At 42.1% G+C, this 15,195-nt stretch overlaps 1 protein-coding gene across 1 annotated transcript in view; it reads left to right on the top strand.

Annotated features, from left to right (window-relative positions):
• SGPP2 (sphingosine-1-phosphate phosphatase 2) overlaps positions 1-15,195 on the top strand; it is a 548,904-nt gene that overhangs the window by 443,143 nt on the left and 90,566 nt on the right. The window contains exons 3-4 of the mRNA XM_078665976.1: positions 7,522-7,701; positions 13,957-14,046. Coding sequence (XP_078522102.1) covers positions 7,522-7,701; positions 13,957-14,046 — 270 coding nt within the window. The remainder of the gene's footprint in view (positions 1-7,521; positions 7,702-13,956; positions 14,047-15,195) is intronic.

Genomic DNA, 15,195 nt, shown 5'->3' with positions numbered 1-15,195 from the left:
TACCACACATGCTGTTACAACGCAGTTTTTACAATGCATACCATTACAACGCATAGCGCTTTGGGGTGCTGGATAGTGAATAGTTTAATTTACTATTCCAACTCCAGTCCCTGTGGACACTAGGGAAGGTGTTGGATAGTAAATTAAATCTATTCCCTATCCTAGAGCGCCCCCCAGCGCAATGCGTTGTAATGGTTTTCGTTGTAAAACCTGCGTTGTAATAGCACTGCGTGGTAAAAGTTGCGTTGTAAAGGATGTTTCCCCTATTCAAGCCGATAAAACAGTAAGTTCCTACCAATCAATTCATAATATCTACCCAAATCTCTATGCTGCCCTGCATCGATTACAGGAAACTTGGTCTTCACTGGATATGTAGTTGTGCATAATGGGCTGGCAGACCAATGGCAGAGACTGTACATTTTTTTAACACCTTCATTCAGTAGCCAGTTTTTATTATGCAAATTCCTGAACATGAAGAAACCTACCTAATGGGACAGTAAACCCTTAAATACAACACAGTACATTAGAGATGTTTTACTCTTAATGCTAGGTGTCTCTATGCAGAAGCAGGCCTGCTCTAGCAGACAAGTAAAGGAGCTTGCTTATGCCTCTATTTAGCATTGTATAAGTATGTGAAAACAAAGTCCTCTATAAGAGCAAACCTTGTCACCTCAGGGATTGAGGACAATCCCACATCACTCTCTACACAAACTGAGTCTGAAATACCTCCTGTTAGTCCAGCACCCAGCCTCATCAGGCTCTAAGGCCCCGAGTCAGACTTTGGAGGAGAATCCCAAACCCTGTGCAAATTCAGGCTTGCACAGGGATCGAAACTTAAAGTTTTGATGTCAACACTACAATGTTCCAAGTTAGCTGGGCTGATTTAGGCAGGTCCAGCCTGCTGGAATTTATCTGGTAAAAATGTTTGGGGAAAAAGGGCAAAACATGCTGAATTCTGTGCAATGCTGCTCCTGCATGTAATGCCTTATCTCCCAGTTGAAAAGTAGGAATGGAAGGTATTTACCTGGTGTGGCTGGTAACTACTGTTACGGCCAACTCTTGCTCCGATCATCCATACAAGTCCATCTTATTTTGACACCCATATACTTTCTTTATGCTACTTCATTCATTCTCACTTAAATATGTCTTCATCCTAAGATATGTTTCTTATTTGTATATTATTAAATGCATAGCTGATTCACTACGTGGGTATGAATCATTAAATGATATATAAAAACATAGCAGACTGCTTTCTAGGATTTGCTTAACAGACCGCACGAGGTCTCTGGTTACAAACAACCTATTGTGGGCTTACCAATAACTTGTAGTTGGCTTACAGAATGCTCATTGGTTACCACTGGTGAACTTTGTCACTCTCACGTGCTTGCTTCTTATTCTATGGCTTGCCTTCCTATTCTTATGTTTGTCCCTCCCCTGGAACATAACCTCTTTAGCGTTCTCTTGATTGGCTGACTTGTCCTTCCATTGCTAATTTTTATGGAACTATTTTTTTTATTGATCTTTTTGGTTATGCACTTCATGAGTGCATGTGTTTTCCAGCTCTCTCCCTTGTGTGACTGACCCCTGCAATATGCTCACCCCACCCCACACCCTGTGCTTATCTCTCTCTCTCTCTCTCTCTCTCTCTCTCTCTCTCTCTCTCTCTCTCTCACACTCTCACCCACCCACGTATTACATTCTCCCTCATGTGCAGCTTTCGCCCCCATCCACTACCCCACCTGCCACTCCCTTTGTTTCCCTTCTTGCCGTCCTTTATTTTGCGCCTTTGGACTAAAAAAATGTATTTTTAAAAAACACAATTGGGTCGAATTTAGCTTGGTTCAGTAGACTTTAAAAAAAAGGTGAATGTGTCATTCTCTATACAAGTGCATGCGGGGCAATGCATCCACACACATACAGAATGACGTGACCCACAAATGCAGTCATGTCACCAATCCTTTATCTTTTTTAGGTCGAGGGACTGTTGCACTGCGAAGCAGTCGGGGCGGAGTCACGAATAATTTGTTTTGGCGTTAGGGGGCTTGGAACCCGCCCTCTTCATTGGCTGGCTTTCTAAACGGAGGCCAGCCATTGGAGGAGAAGGGAGTCACTCCAATAAAGCCCTGTCTCTTTTGGATTCGGGGGCGTGTTTTTGGTGTTCTTTCGCCCTGTGACGTCATCCGTCACTCAGAACGCCAAAAACACGCCCCCGAATCCGAAATTTTCGGATGTTTGCGGCCGCCATTGTTGCCTGGCCGCCGTCGAGTCTTCCAGTGAGTGCTTGTTCCTTGTTCTCCTTCCCTCGCACTCCCCTCGTCGTCCCTCTCCCTCCCGCTGCCGAGTCTTCCAGTGAGTGCGTGTTCCTTGTTCTCCTTCCCTCCCACTCCCCTCGTCGTCTCTCTCCCTCCCTGCCGCCGCCTAGTCTTCCAGTGAGTGCTTGTTCCTTGTTCTCCTTCCCTCCCACTCCCCTCGTCGTCTCTCTCCCTCCCTGCCGCCGCTGAGTCTTTCAGTGAGTGCTTGTTCCTTGTTCTCCTTCCCTCCCACTCCCCTCGTCGTCTCTCTCCCTCCCTGCCGCCGCCGAGTCTTCCAGTGAGTGCTTGTTCCTTGTTCTCCTTCTCTCCCACTCCCCTCGTCGTCTCTCTCCCTCCCTCTTTCTCTCTGGGAGGAATTCGCTGCTGATAATATCGCTGCTCTGTGATTTCACTCTGCTTTAGCCGCGGGGTCCAGGTGAGGCTGTTCTGCACATACCACGGTGGAGTGATCCCGACAGGTGAGCGTGGGGGGCGGAGCAGGCGTGGGATGCTGGTTGGACCCCCTCCCCTTATCCCCTCTCGTGCTTCGACGTGAACTCTGTTCGCTGGAACAGGGGGGCTGTGTGGTGAAGGCGATTGCGTAATAATCCTGTTCCAGGTCTCCCAAGTCCCGGGCATGCCAGCCGCTAATTGTTTGGTTGAGCTTAATGGTGAATAGCTTAAGGCTGATGTCAGGACCTCGGGCATTATCTGGATTGACACAGTGATGTCATGCATGAGTTTGCATGCCAAGGACTGCCGTTGTAGAGTTCGGCAAAGTGGTGATGTGCAAGACATTGTGTTCCCAGAGTCGCTACGTTTGGGTTATGTACCATGATGAGATGCAAGATTTAGGGTGGTCATTGTGTGTATCATCATAGAGGTAATATGCAGGAGTTCGGGTATCCACAGTGGCAGTCTGTGGTTTAGGGCACTGGTGATATGCAGGAGTTTGGGTATCCGCTGTGGCCAGTGTTTTGTTTAGGGCAATGGTGAAAGTCAGGAGTTCAGGTGTCCGCAGTGGCCCGTTGTGGTGTAGAGCAAGTTTGGGTGTCCAAAGTTGTCCGTGTCCGTGTGTGGTTTAGGGCAGTGGTGATATGCAGAAGTTTGGCTGTCCGCAGTGGCCAATGCTTGATTTAGTGAAGTGGTGATATGCAGGCCTTCGGGTGTTCGCATGGGCCAGTGCTTGGTTAGCGAAGTGGTGATATGCAGGAGTTTGGATGTCCGCAGGGGCAGTGCTTGATTTAGCGCAGTGGTGATATGCAGGAGTTTGGATGTCCACAATGGCCAGTGCTTGATTTAGCGCAGTGGGAATATGCAGTAGTTTGGATGGCCACAGGAGCAGTGCTTGATTTAGTGCAGTAGTGATATGCAGAAGTTTGGGTGTCCGCAGGGGCAGTGCTTTATTTAGCGCAGAGGTGATATGCAGGAATTTGGGCGTCCGCAGTGGCCAATGCTTTATTTAGCGCAGAGGTGATATGTAGGAGTTTGGGTGTCCGCAGTGGCCAGTGATTGATTTAGCGCAGTGGTGATATGCAGGAGTTTGGGTATCCGCAGTGGCCAGTGCTTGATTTAGCGCAGTGGTGATATGCAGGAGTTCGGGTGTCCGCAGTGGCCAGTTCTTGATTTAGCGCAGTGGTGATATGCAGGAGTTCGGGTGTCCACAGTGGCCCCTGTGTGTTTAAGTGCAGCAATGAGATGCAGCAGTTGGGTGTACGCAGTGGCCACTTGATGTGGTTCCACCCCCTCACAGTTTTAACATTGCTTCAGCTGCAATAACCAGTAGCAGGCTTTTTTTTTCTTTTGCCTTTCACGCGGACTGTTACATTTTCACATGTGACTGCAATTATTTAATACACTGGTGCTTGATACTTTCAGGGAGATAACTCTCGAGGGTGGGCAGGGACAAAAAGGATTTGTTTTGAAACTTTTAGCGTTCTGCCCCTGAGGAATCAATGGGCGCATTGTTGTGGCTCTCTGTGTGTGTGTGGGTAGGGCTCTGTGTGTGTGGGTAGGGCTCTGTGTGTGCGGGTAGGGCTCTGAGTGTGGGTAGGGCTCTGTGTGTGTGGGGGTGGCTCTGTGTGTGTGTGGGTGACTTTCTGTGTGTGTGTGTGTGTGTGTGGGGGGGGCTTTCTGTATGTGTGGCTCTTTGCCCACGAATAATCTCTACTACTCTCTAATGCTCACCTATTGCCATTTTAAATGACAATACCATTTATTTATGTTTAAAAAAATATAAAAAATGTCATGAGCAATGCCAATAGCTCTACCTTTAATAATGCCGAGACCATTGCATTGTAAATGCTTGTTTCTTTTCTTACCGATGCCACATTGCATCAGCAAACCGCATTGGCAAAGCCAATCGGTCCATGAGACGAGATCTGTTGGCTTTGCCAGTGCTTGTCACTAGTTTCCTAATACAGTGATGTCCAATTAGACCCTGATTCTGAGAGGCTAAGGGCACATGACATCTCTGGTAAAAATGTAGGCACAAATAGAGCACTCATTAATTACTGACTGCGCAGGATGCTGTAATTAGTTGGACAGCAAGCTAAAGTCCTCAAAATGGTGGATACATTGTGCTTGGTTTCCTCTTTCCAAGATGCAAAAATGGAATTCTGCACTCTGCGCCCTCACGGTTTTCACCAGGTTACCCCTGATTAAACTTGACCCACAATTACCAGTGTATAGAGGCAGTTCCAGAGGAAGGTAATACAAGGATCTGTCTCCAATGCCACTATCAAGGAGTCGCCAAGTGTCCCTAGCCATTGGCAAATATCGTCCTGAGGACAAAGACTTCAGCAAAAAGTTCCTTTGCAAAGAGCAGCAAAAATTACGGCACCAGCAGCGACTGTGTCTCATCTGAAATACAGTTCTGAGATCCTAGCCTACTTAAGACTGCTCTGGATAGAGCAAAGGTGTCTCGAGGTCGGTCATAATGTTTATGCAAATTAGTGAACTAGATCAAGATTTGGCAGTGGCTGTTTCACTCACAGAATCGTAAGAATTCAAAACACATGTTCCATCGATATAATCAAAAACGCTGTTTAGGTTATGATATAGAATATCAGGGCAGACTTGGGCACTGGAGCAACTCGTAGCTTCTTGTTTGAAATCTAATTTGCATACCTTTTCAGAGTGGCATGCAGTTGCCGCCGAGATAATTTTTTAAAATAGTGCACACTCAGAAATGAATTTCCCCAGTGCATTTGGGCAAATTAAGGGTAGATCTATGGTGTCCAAGGCTCGTAACAAAATGAGAGTGCTAGAGACTGAGCTGCTTGCTCCGAAGAAAGCCTCCAGATCCCCTATATACAAGTCTCGCGCTGTTTCAGTCACCCCCACATACGCAGTAGGCTTATGCCATACTGCAGGAGGTTTATTTTCCCTTGCCCGTAGGCAGCCGGGCCAGGATTTGCCTAGGGTGCATAGCCACCTATACAAGTCCATGTGAGATAGCTAGAGAGCAGCCGCGGCCCGTGCAGGTAAGAGCAGTGGGCCAGTTGGGAAGGGGCGGGGGTATTTCGACAGACGACCATGAGGGAAAATTATTTATTTATTGAATTTTCTCTCGTGGTAGTTTGTCGACTCCCCCCACCCCCGCGGCACCACCACTCTTACCTGCACGGACCCCATGCTTCGGGTTGCTTCTGTGTCAATAAAGTGGTGAAGAAGGAGATGTCTCGGTTGTATATGGAGCGATGGCCTCCCAACCACAACATGGAGCATGTATGATTTGGAAACACCCCTATGGTTGGAGGTCATACATTCAATTATGCCCCTAGCCCATCTTCCTTCTCGGCTTATGGGTGCCACTGGCACCTGATTTTGTGGTTGATGCTTTTTCTTCTCCACCTGGCCTACAATTGTTAACTGGCTCCTTCGTGAGGTAGGCGGCATGGAAGTCAGGCACCTTAAAATATCTCAATTTTGCCAGGGAAAGGGCACGCCCTGGAATTTATTAACCAATGATGCGCTATGACACGTGGCTTTTTATTGGGTCACTGTGCCTTGACATTGGTACATATCTATACTGGATTGCTAAATTTTCAGAATGCTGGTATGCAATGACTGAATTTATATTAAGTTAGATGACCAAGTTCCTCAGAAGCCTAAGTTGTAGAGAAACACTTTGCATAAATGCCCAAGCAGATTTATTTAAATTTGTCTCCAGCTTTTCAGCGAGGTCTTTGTACTACATGCTCATAGAAGGATGTGTGTGCACTATGCTGGCCTGGTACACTACACACAACAGCAGTGGCATCGTGAACTCCTGCTGTCACAGCTTAAGCAGGGGTGGTGTTGACAATTAGTTATTTATGACCCTGTCCTGGTGCAGCTCTGAGGTAAAAGCTATTAAAAAATCAAAAGTAAAGGAAAACGATAAATAACACCGTGATAAGGAGTTAACCACGGCAAAGACATTAAGAGAAAAAGAGAGGGAATGATTTGGAAAGCAGAGCAAAAGGAAGGACATATAAAAATAAGGAAGGAACTGGAGATGAAAAGATAAAAGCAAGGTTGAAAGGAGTGGAAGGGAAAAACAAGATTTACATGGGTGGGTGAAAGGAAGTGTCTGTAATGACAGGCTGGATGAATGGGTGGATAGATGAATAGACGTCTGGATGGAAGGGTGAAAGGATGAATTGGCAGATTGACAAAAATGAATGGATGAATGAATGGGTAAAAGTATGGAGGAGTGGTTGGAAATGTGAGTAGAAGGATGGCTGCAAGACTGCAATGATGAGAGGGTAGATGGATGGATGGAATTGTGAAAGGATGAATGTATGGGTGGAAACATGAAAAGATGGATAGATGGATGAATGCATTGCAGGCTTAAAGGGTGGAGAAATAGATGGGCAGAAGGCTGGATTAAGGGACCTCGTCCAGAGTGGGTGGAGTTTACTGGCATTGCTCACCTGATGGCCTTCGAAGGATGGATCAAAGTGGGGAGTATTTTAATTTTCTGTCTACTCCCTTGCACAACAGAAAACTATGGATCCGCAGGTAAGGAACGTACTGTTCCACACAACAAGTCCAGAGCCTGTGCTCGTGGGCATCTCAGTTGCTCGTCTTTTGGCTTTGATTTTAACTGCAGAATGATGCTTGTACTGAACTTCAGCAGTTACCAGCAAACATTAAGGATTGTTAAAGTCTACAATTGTAAACTGTTGTGGCAAATGAGCATTCCTAATAGGTGTCTAATTCCCACTGTTCTCTTGCTCTGCAGTTCGTCATGTACATTGGTCAAGTGTCCAAGGACCTTCTGAAGTGGCCTCGGCCGAAGTCGCCTCCAGTGGTAAAGCTAGAAACCAGAGTTGACGCAGAGTACGGCATGCCATCCACCCATGCCATGGCAGCTACCGCCATTTCATTCACTTTCCTCCTCTCAACTATGGACCGGTATAAGGTAAGAAGGAAAACACATTAAGGCGTAATACAAGCATTGAACTATGACCACTAAATAAACGGATTAACTATTAACATGCATTCTAAACCAGAAAAGTGTTTATAAGTTGGTTTGAGCAAGCTCTGGGTGTTGTGTAAGACACAGATGGAGAAGATTGCTAAGAACACGTAATCACTTGAGAGCAACATACATGCCACAGGCTGCTGAAACATTATTGTAGAATAATTAAATTATTGGCCAAATTAAATGAACAGATGCCCCTGTATGTACCGTATTTCTCACGAACCATTCGATTCTGCTCCTTATTCACGTGAAGAAGCCGGTCTACCAGACACTCTAGGAAAAACATGCTGACATGGAACAAAATTCTGGATTCTGGAAATGCATTGAAGATCACCTTGGTGGTTGATTAATGACCATCCGATGCTGCTGTTACAGACCAGATCTGTCCAGGGATTCAATACTTGAAAAAGTGCCTGAACTGGAGAAAGTCTACGTACTCTCAGTTGACTAGCACCATATTTGAACTGCTTGTTCTGTGTTGAAACTCCTGTGCCAGCTTTTCCCAAAATATCACCATATCCCACAAGTATTGATGTGAATTTTATAAAGCATGTTAGAAGATTTCTTGTTGATATGCTACATAAGCCTTATGGAGACCGCGTTCATCTGTCAAATTACTGTTCCATAAAATTATCCCTTTCACTTGAAAGTCTCATAAAAGTTAGCGAAAGGTCACTTGCAACTATATATGGGACTGACATTAAAATCTTACTTTCAAACTGGAAAAGGCACTTAAGGTACAACAAACAACTTTGGGCATTAAATAAAGCAGCCTAAGTGCCAATTTATTGCTCCAATGTTAGCTCGGTGGGCTGCATCTTCAACCTGGCTAAAAGTATTGGTAAAAAACCTGTAGCCCCTTTATTGAAAGTTTATAAGAGGAAATGCCTCCCGATCTTTACTTATGGTGCCGGAATCTGGGGTTATGCGAATACCAGCAACCTCCAGGTGGAACAAAACAGGGTGCTCAGGAGACTCTTGGAAGTCCCACCTGCATGTTTCACCTTCATAGTCCAAGAGAAGCTTGGGATGGAGTATGCTGAGAATACTATCAAGCTCGCTCCTTTGGTGTTCCATCTGGGTCAATCCCCGTGCTGGGTTAAATTAAGAAATTATTAATGACTGCCTTACATGTGAGAAATCCTTGAAAATCCCCCAGTTTGATTATATCCAAACCGAATGAACAAAATTGGGTAGGGTGTCTCTCTTCATCAACCCTTCCTACATACGGAAGACTGATATTGTGTGGGTCAAACCTGATTTCTAAACCAGGTCAAGAACACTAGGAGAGCGCCTCAAGTTTAACAAACGGTCTGTTAGAGACTATGCATAGGTCCACCTTTCCCCCTCCCTGGAGCCTAACCTTGAGTGGATTATTAATTCACGGGTTAGGTGTCTGCTTACTAGGATCAGGTTGGGATTCGTGAGGTGGTATCCTGACTTACCTCTTGGCCAATTTGATCCCACAAAAGTCATATGTTCACGTGACAAATCTTCCCCACAAAGCCTTTTACATTTCACCTTCTGTAAATGTTTTATCGATCGTACAAAAATGTTTTAAATCCCCTTATACTGAAGAAAAGGGATCAGAATGTCCGGACTAGCCATTGGGTAATACAACAACTGGATTCCCCATCTAACTGCATTAATATTGGTCTGCTCTCTTTTGAAATCTGCTGTTAGCAGAAGGAAAGTATTAATGTTTTAGTTGGATGGACTAACTCTTGATTGAAAGCCATATGCTTCCAAATTAATTTCCTTATGTGATTTAGGCACTTTAAACTACACTTTATTTGTACTTTTCTGCAATGCTAGACTATTGCTTCTGCGTGATTGAATGCTTATTTTGTGATCAATTTGTGTATTTATGGAGTTCTATTTGTTGCTGAATTTGATAAGAATTGGTTTATTTTTAACTTCTTTTTATGTATCTTTTTAAAAGTATCGGATCATGACGTTCGTCCTGTATACTCTTAAGGTCACATCTGTGTCCAAAATAAAGTTTTTTGACGTGACTACTGCTCCCATGCTGTAAGATTTGCAAGCTAAATTTAATCTTCTGAATCATACAATATTGTTCATGAGACTGCCAGTGATGGCGGTCTTTGAACCAATACTCAAATTAGATTGTGTTGTACTTCGTCACAGGAAAGCTAGAGCAATTGAAGCATAATCCTGTTGATATCTTGGTATTTTCTTATCCAGTGCCCTTTTCCCCAATTACGTATATATATTTTATGGTGTCTTAGATATATATGCAGTGGGTCTGATTCACCAGATATTTTTGTATATAAGTAATTATTAAGTGAGCATATCACCATTTATAGCTATAAACTCTGCATCAAAGATTCAAAAAGGGTGAACTTATTGGCATAAATGGATATACTAACTCTTAAATTAAAAAATGCCCAATATTGTCGAAGTTTACATGAGTATATATGCTCATATGGTCCAGTTGCTGGATGTCCTGGGTGGGACAGCTGAAAAAGGTGGCGAAGCAAAACAGTGCCATAACTTTGGGGTATTCCCAATGTTTTTAAGACTCTGAAGAATGTTTGCGCTTTACACCTGTTTAACTGTAAGAGTTAGAAATTTCAGACTAGGAAATAGAGGGAACATAACAAACATTGATAGAGGTAAAAGGGTAGTGGTTTCTACACACAGAGAAATAATTTCCTAATTTATAAGCCAAACAAAAATTTTAAAATTACCAATGTGTAATAGTTGTGCATGCAATTATGTAAACAAGCCATTTTCTGTGTGTACATATTTACACATGTAAGTACACATAGAGAGCTTTTATTGTTGCCACATCCGAGGAGAATTCCTAGAATTCATTGAGAATGGCAAGAAGATTTTAAATGTATTGAAAAATGTTCTTATAAGGCTCTGTGGTTAAATGACCAACTTTCTTTGTGAGTACAGTAGATGGACAAAAGTGGCTCCAAGGGTGAGTTATTTATTTTCTCTAATTTTAGATTATTGAAAGGTGAATCTGATGACAGAAACCTCCCAGAATTTTTACAAATGTTACAAGTTTTCACTTTGTATTTACAAATATACATGCATAACAAGATTGTCACAGGTGGGTAATCAATATTGATGCAGTGTAAGAGAAAATATCCTAGTAAGAATTGTCAGTTGGGGGGGGTCAGACTTTGCAGGTGCATAACCAACCTAAAATACACTAAATTCTATGTCTATGACGTATGATATTGTACAGTGGAGATATTCTTGACTGATCGAAATGAATTTAGAAGTGCAAATTAATTAGGTCAATGCACTATTTCGTTCTCCTATAGTTTAGTATTATCTTCACCCAGACAAAAAAAAACTTTAAAAGTATATGCACATAACTTATAAAAATCTAAAATGAAATGAAAGCCAAATTAAAATTCTGCTTAATGTGCAGTTCAAACAGCCCCCAAGGTTGGCTCATAATTACATTGTTATTGTTATTTATATGCTGATATGACTCATTCCATTATGAATGTGATCAAAGTGCAGAATAGCCACACATCTGGTTTTAATTCAGTTGGTTCTTAGTTTCAGTTCAAGTTTATTACAATCATCATCAATGAAAACTATAATATAATTACATAAACCACATTTACTAAATTATTGATTAATACTCCTCAGGCAGTGTAATATAAAATATACATGCATATACCTTAAAAATGTCATCAGCTTAATTAGGACCCAAAAAAACGTATGCAGGTGCTATATCAGATGCACTCCTCCAACTAATTAATTCCAGTGCATCTGTCCTATCATTTATAACATGTCATAGAAATAGTAGGCAAAGTGCCTTCCAACAAGAGTTAAGGAATAGGGGACAGTTTGGTATTAATGACCAGATCCGTTGTTGTATTCATGCAGCAAACACATTTGCCACCTTTACGAAACTCATCTATGTAATTTGACATCTGGGGTTAAGACCACAGCTAGATTTTTAAATCCCTTGGCAAAGATTATTTACATGTGACTTATTAAAAAAGGCATATATTGAATCATAAAATAAATAACCCAAAGTCCTCTCAGATAAAACTGAGACTTTGATATTTAGCAACAGTTTCTCCTGGTACTATATATAGTGAATGTAAAATCTTACTACACCCAACAAGTTTGGTGCATAATGTTGACATTGTTTGAGACACACGGGGAGCTATTCACATAGGTAAACTTACACGAGTAAATCTACATGTGTAAGTTTACTCTTACACTTTGTATAAATCTACTACTTTTAGGTAGTCACCATTTATGAGCGTGAATTTACTGCAAAGTGTAGACTTGCATGTCTTCACCCCTGAAAACAGGAGGTGGAGACAAATTTCCAAGTGTAAAGTTACTGCTTTTAACTTTTCACACATAGGTGGAGATCTCCGCCACTGGAGTGACAAGCTTCATATGGTAAAGTATAGGGCAAAGTTAAAAATAAATAAGAAAACCTTAATTCAATTTTAAATATTAATTTAAAGTAATGTATATATTTATTTTAAATGTAGAACAAAATAAAAAACACTACACCAGTAATAGCTTCATTTTGAAATATTGAAATCATGTAAATATATTAAACTAAATTAAAAATAATTCATTAAAACTGCATAAAGTAAAATGTTATTTATTAAATATAAAAAAATACTAATTTATGTATTAAATATCTTTGAACTAATATAGTTACCTTAAAAAGTGACATTCATTTTCTAAACTAAAAGGCAATTAAAATATTTTGAAATAGAATACTATTTATCTTTCATTTATATACTTAATTTTACATTTAAATTACATTTATAAAGATTTCCAAAAAGTATTAATACATTTATTTATTTTATCATTATTTCATTTTGGGTTTTATTTTATGTCCCTACCTCCATTATTTTCCATGAGCAAATGCAATTGCAGTGATTGGCATGCTTGGTGCTAGACTTTCTCTTGATCTGAGCTGCATTTACGACTGATTTGGGTCTTTTTAACTGTAGTAGCCATTGAAGTGCAGTTTGTGAATAGGAATGGGCTTACTCTTTTTTGGTTGTGTGCATGTCCTGCCCTAAATCCCTCATTACACCTCCATAAACCCTCCCATTTAGTTATGAATATTCCCTACTTTTCAGTCACTGCATCAGTGTCCTCTCACATTTACAACAAGAACATATATTTACATGTGTGGAGAGATCTTCAGTCAAGACCAAGTTCTCCTCACCTAAAAGTGAAGAGAAGCAGAGGCGTTTCTGCATGTAGGTTTGCAAAGAGCATTTTATAGTATGTGAGTATTACTACTGTAGTACTACTAAATACAGTTTGTGAATAGGCCCAAAAGTTTTCACTTGAAGATTATAGCAATAAACTTCATCTTTTTTTTTTATATCCTTCAGGTAACTAGCAAAATCATTCTCTTTATTCCAGTCCACTTTTCAAAAAATAGTTGTCCAATCCTTGATTCTTTCTCACCTGGACTACTGCACTCAATATATATCAATCTGCTTGAATATGCTTATTGCAGGGTTACCGTGCTTCCAGAATGTGCCTGCACACTTGGTTTTGGGGCTAAAGTGGCATATGGAGACTTCATGCCATTTCAACTCTAAACACTGCGTTCCATTTGTAAAATGATCCTTATTTGATGTGTGATGCCATAAGGCTGAACATGGAACTTGTCCAAAATGTATGAAGCTCTTCACTTGCTCTGTGTTGACCTGTGCTGACAGGCACCAGGCCTTAAATTGCCATGCTAATATTTGTCACAACAGGTTCTGCAAACAATTAAAAACCCATCATTCACCCTCCTTGCACAGTGTCCGGACCCCCCCCCCCCCTCCATAATCAATTACGTTTACGAATGTATTTTAATTGAGTTGGATTCAACTCTTTTTGAACTGAAATGAAATACATTTTCATGGCTCAAACGATGAACGGTCTCATCCAAAATACGAAATTTTCTCGAATTCTGCATTAAATTCTTTAGATAAAATAGTTCTGCTGAAAAGAACAAGCTGGACACTGCTTTCGAAACAAGTATCGACTTTGTGATCGCAGTGTACGGACATGAAATAAAGTTAATTCGGTACAATGTGTCCAGAATTCAAAATCTGTGTAAGAATGAATGTTCACGAGCCTGATTCATAACACAGGCCCTGGCGTGGAACACAAACATGGAGCAATTACAGTTAACATTTTGTTTTCTTCTTTTAACAGTATCCGTTTGACTTGGGACTCGCTGTGGCAGTTTTCACTTCCAGCCTGGTGTCTCTCAGTAGATTGTATACAGGAATGCACACAGTCTTGGTAAGATTTCAACAAGTGTGTGTGTGTTTAACGAAGTGTGGTTGACAAGACAGTCCTCCATTTAAGTTGTGCCTATTAAACACCAGTTCAGTCCTACAACAAATGAAGCTGTACTATAAGACCTAGACTGAGACATGAGGCAGTTACCAGTGGTTAATTTGTGAAAAATGAAGTGCCGGGGCTCTTGTCAGGAGGCAACTTTGACTAGCCCGTTTCTCCTGTTAGTGCTGCCTAACACAGAACCAATAAACCATACAAGTGGGGTAGGATAAGGCATAATGGCCAGAGCTGCCGACTTCGGACCTGGGGAACAAGGTTCGAGTTTCGGAGTCAGCTCAGCATTCTGTGCAAATCACTTAATCACCATGTGCTCACCAAAAATGAATGTGTCCTTAACTGGTGCTCAAGCGCCGGTGTTGATGATTAAGTGCTGGTGCTTAGCACTGGAAACCAAGGGCTCAAATTAAGCACAGGTAGTTACTGTCATAACCATAACGGTAATGTTCCTGCTACCGAGGTAGTAGTATTAGTAATACTTCTTCCCAACTACCAGCCTTAAAAATACTTTGTAACATCAACCATATTTCTCACGCCTCAGCTACAGAGATATGAAAATGAACACATCTAACTCCACCTTTGAAATTGTGACCCATTTTTATTGTGGTGAATTAAGTTGGAAGCTCTTTTTCTGTAACTAGACATCTAATCGGACAATTGGTCATTGCCAATTAAACGATTTCTGAACAGGTTTGCTAAACTGTCTTTGTCCCATCATGTGGAATGCTGTTTCAGATGGAAAAGCGAAAATTTAACTGAGTAACTTGCGAACGACACTGAACGGTGGGGGGTGCAGTTGAGAGAAAAATGAAGACCACCACAGCCCTACTGGGAACAGCAACCAGCCCTTCGCTGATTGCTTGTCGGCAAGTCCCCGGCGCGGGAGGTGGGGCGGGGGAGGCTAGTGAGAAGCACCCCTCCCACTTTTGTTACAGTGGGCCGATATTGCAGCAGTGCTGCAAAACCGGCCTCCAGTAACAAAGCTGGCCCCACGGCTCCAAAACTGGCCCCCCACCTCTCCGACCCACCGGGGAAATGCCCGGTGACCGCTACAGCCAGTCCGGCCCCGGAGAGCACCCTGGGCTGAGTGGG

The sequence above is a fragment of the Lissotriton helveticus genome, chromosome 11, assembly GCF_964261635.1.
Source record: "Lissotriton helveticus chromosome 11, aLisHel1.1, whole genome shotgun sequence".
NCBI classification, from domain to species: Eukaryota; Metazoa; Chordata; class Amphibia; order Caudata; family Salamandridae; genus Lissotriton; species Lissotriton helveticus.
Note: the sequence above shows the minus strand (reverse complement) of the source record. Positions and strands in the feature narration are given on the sequence as shown.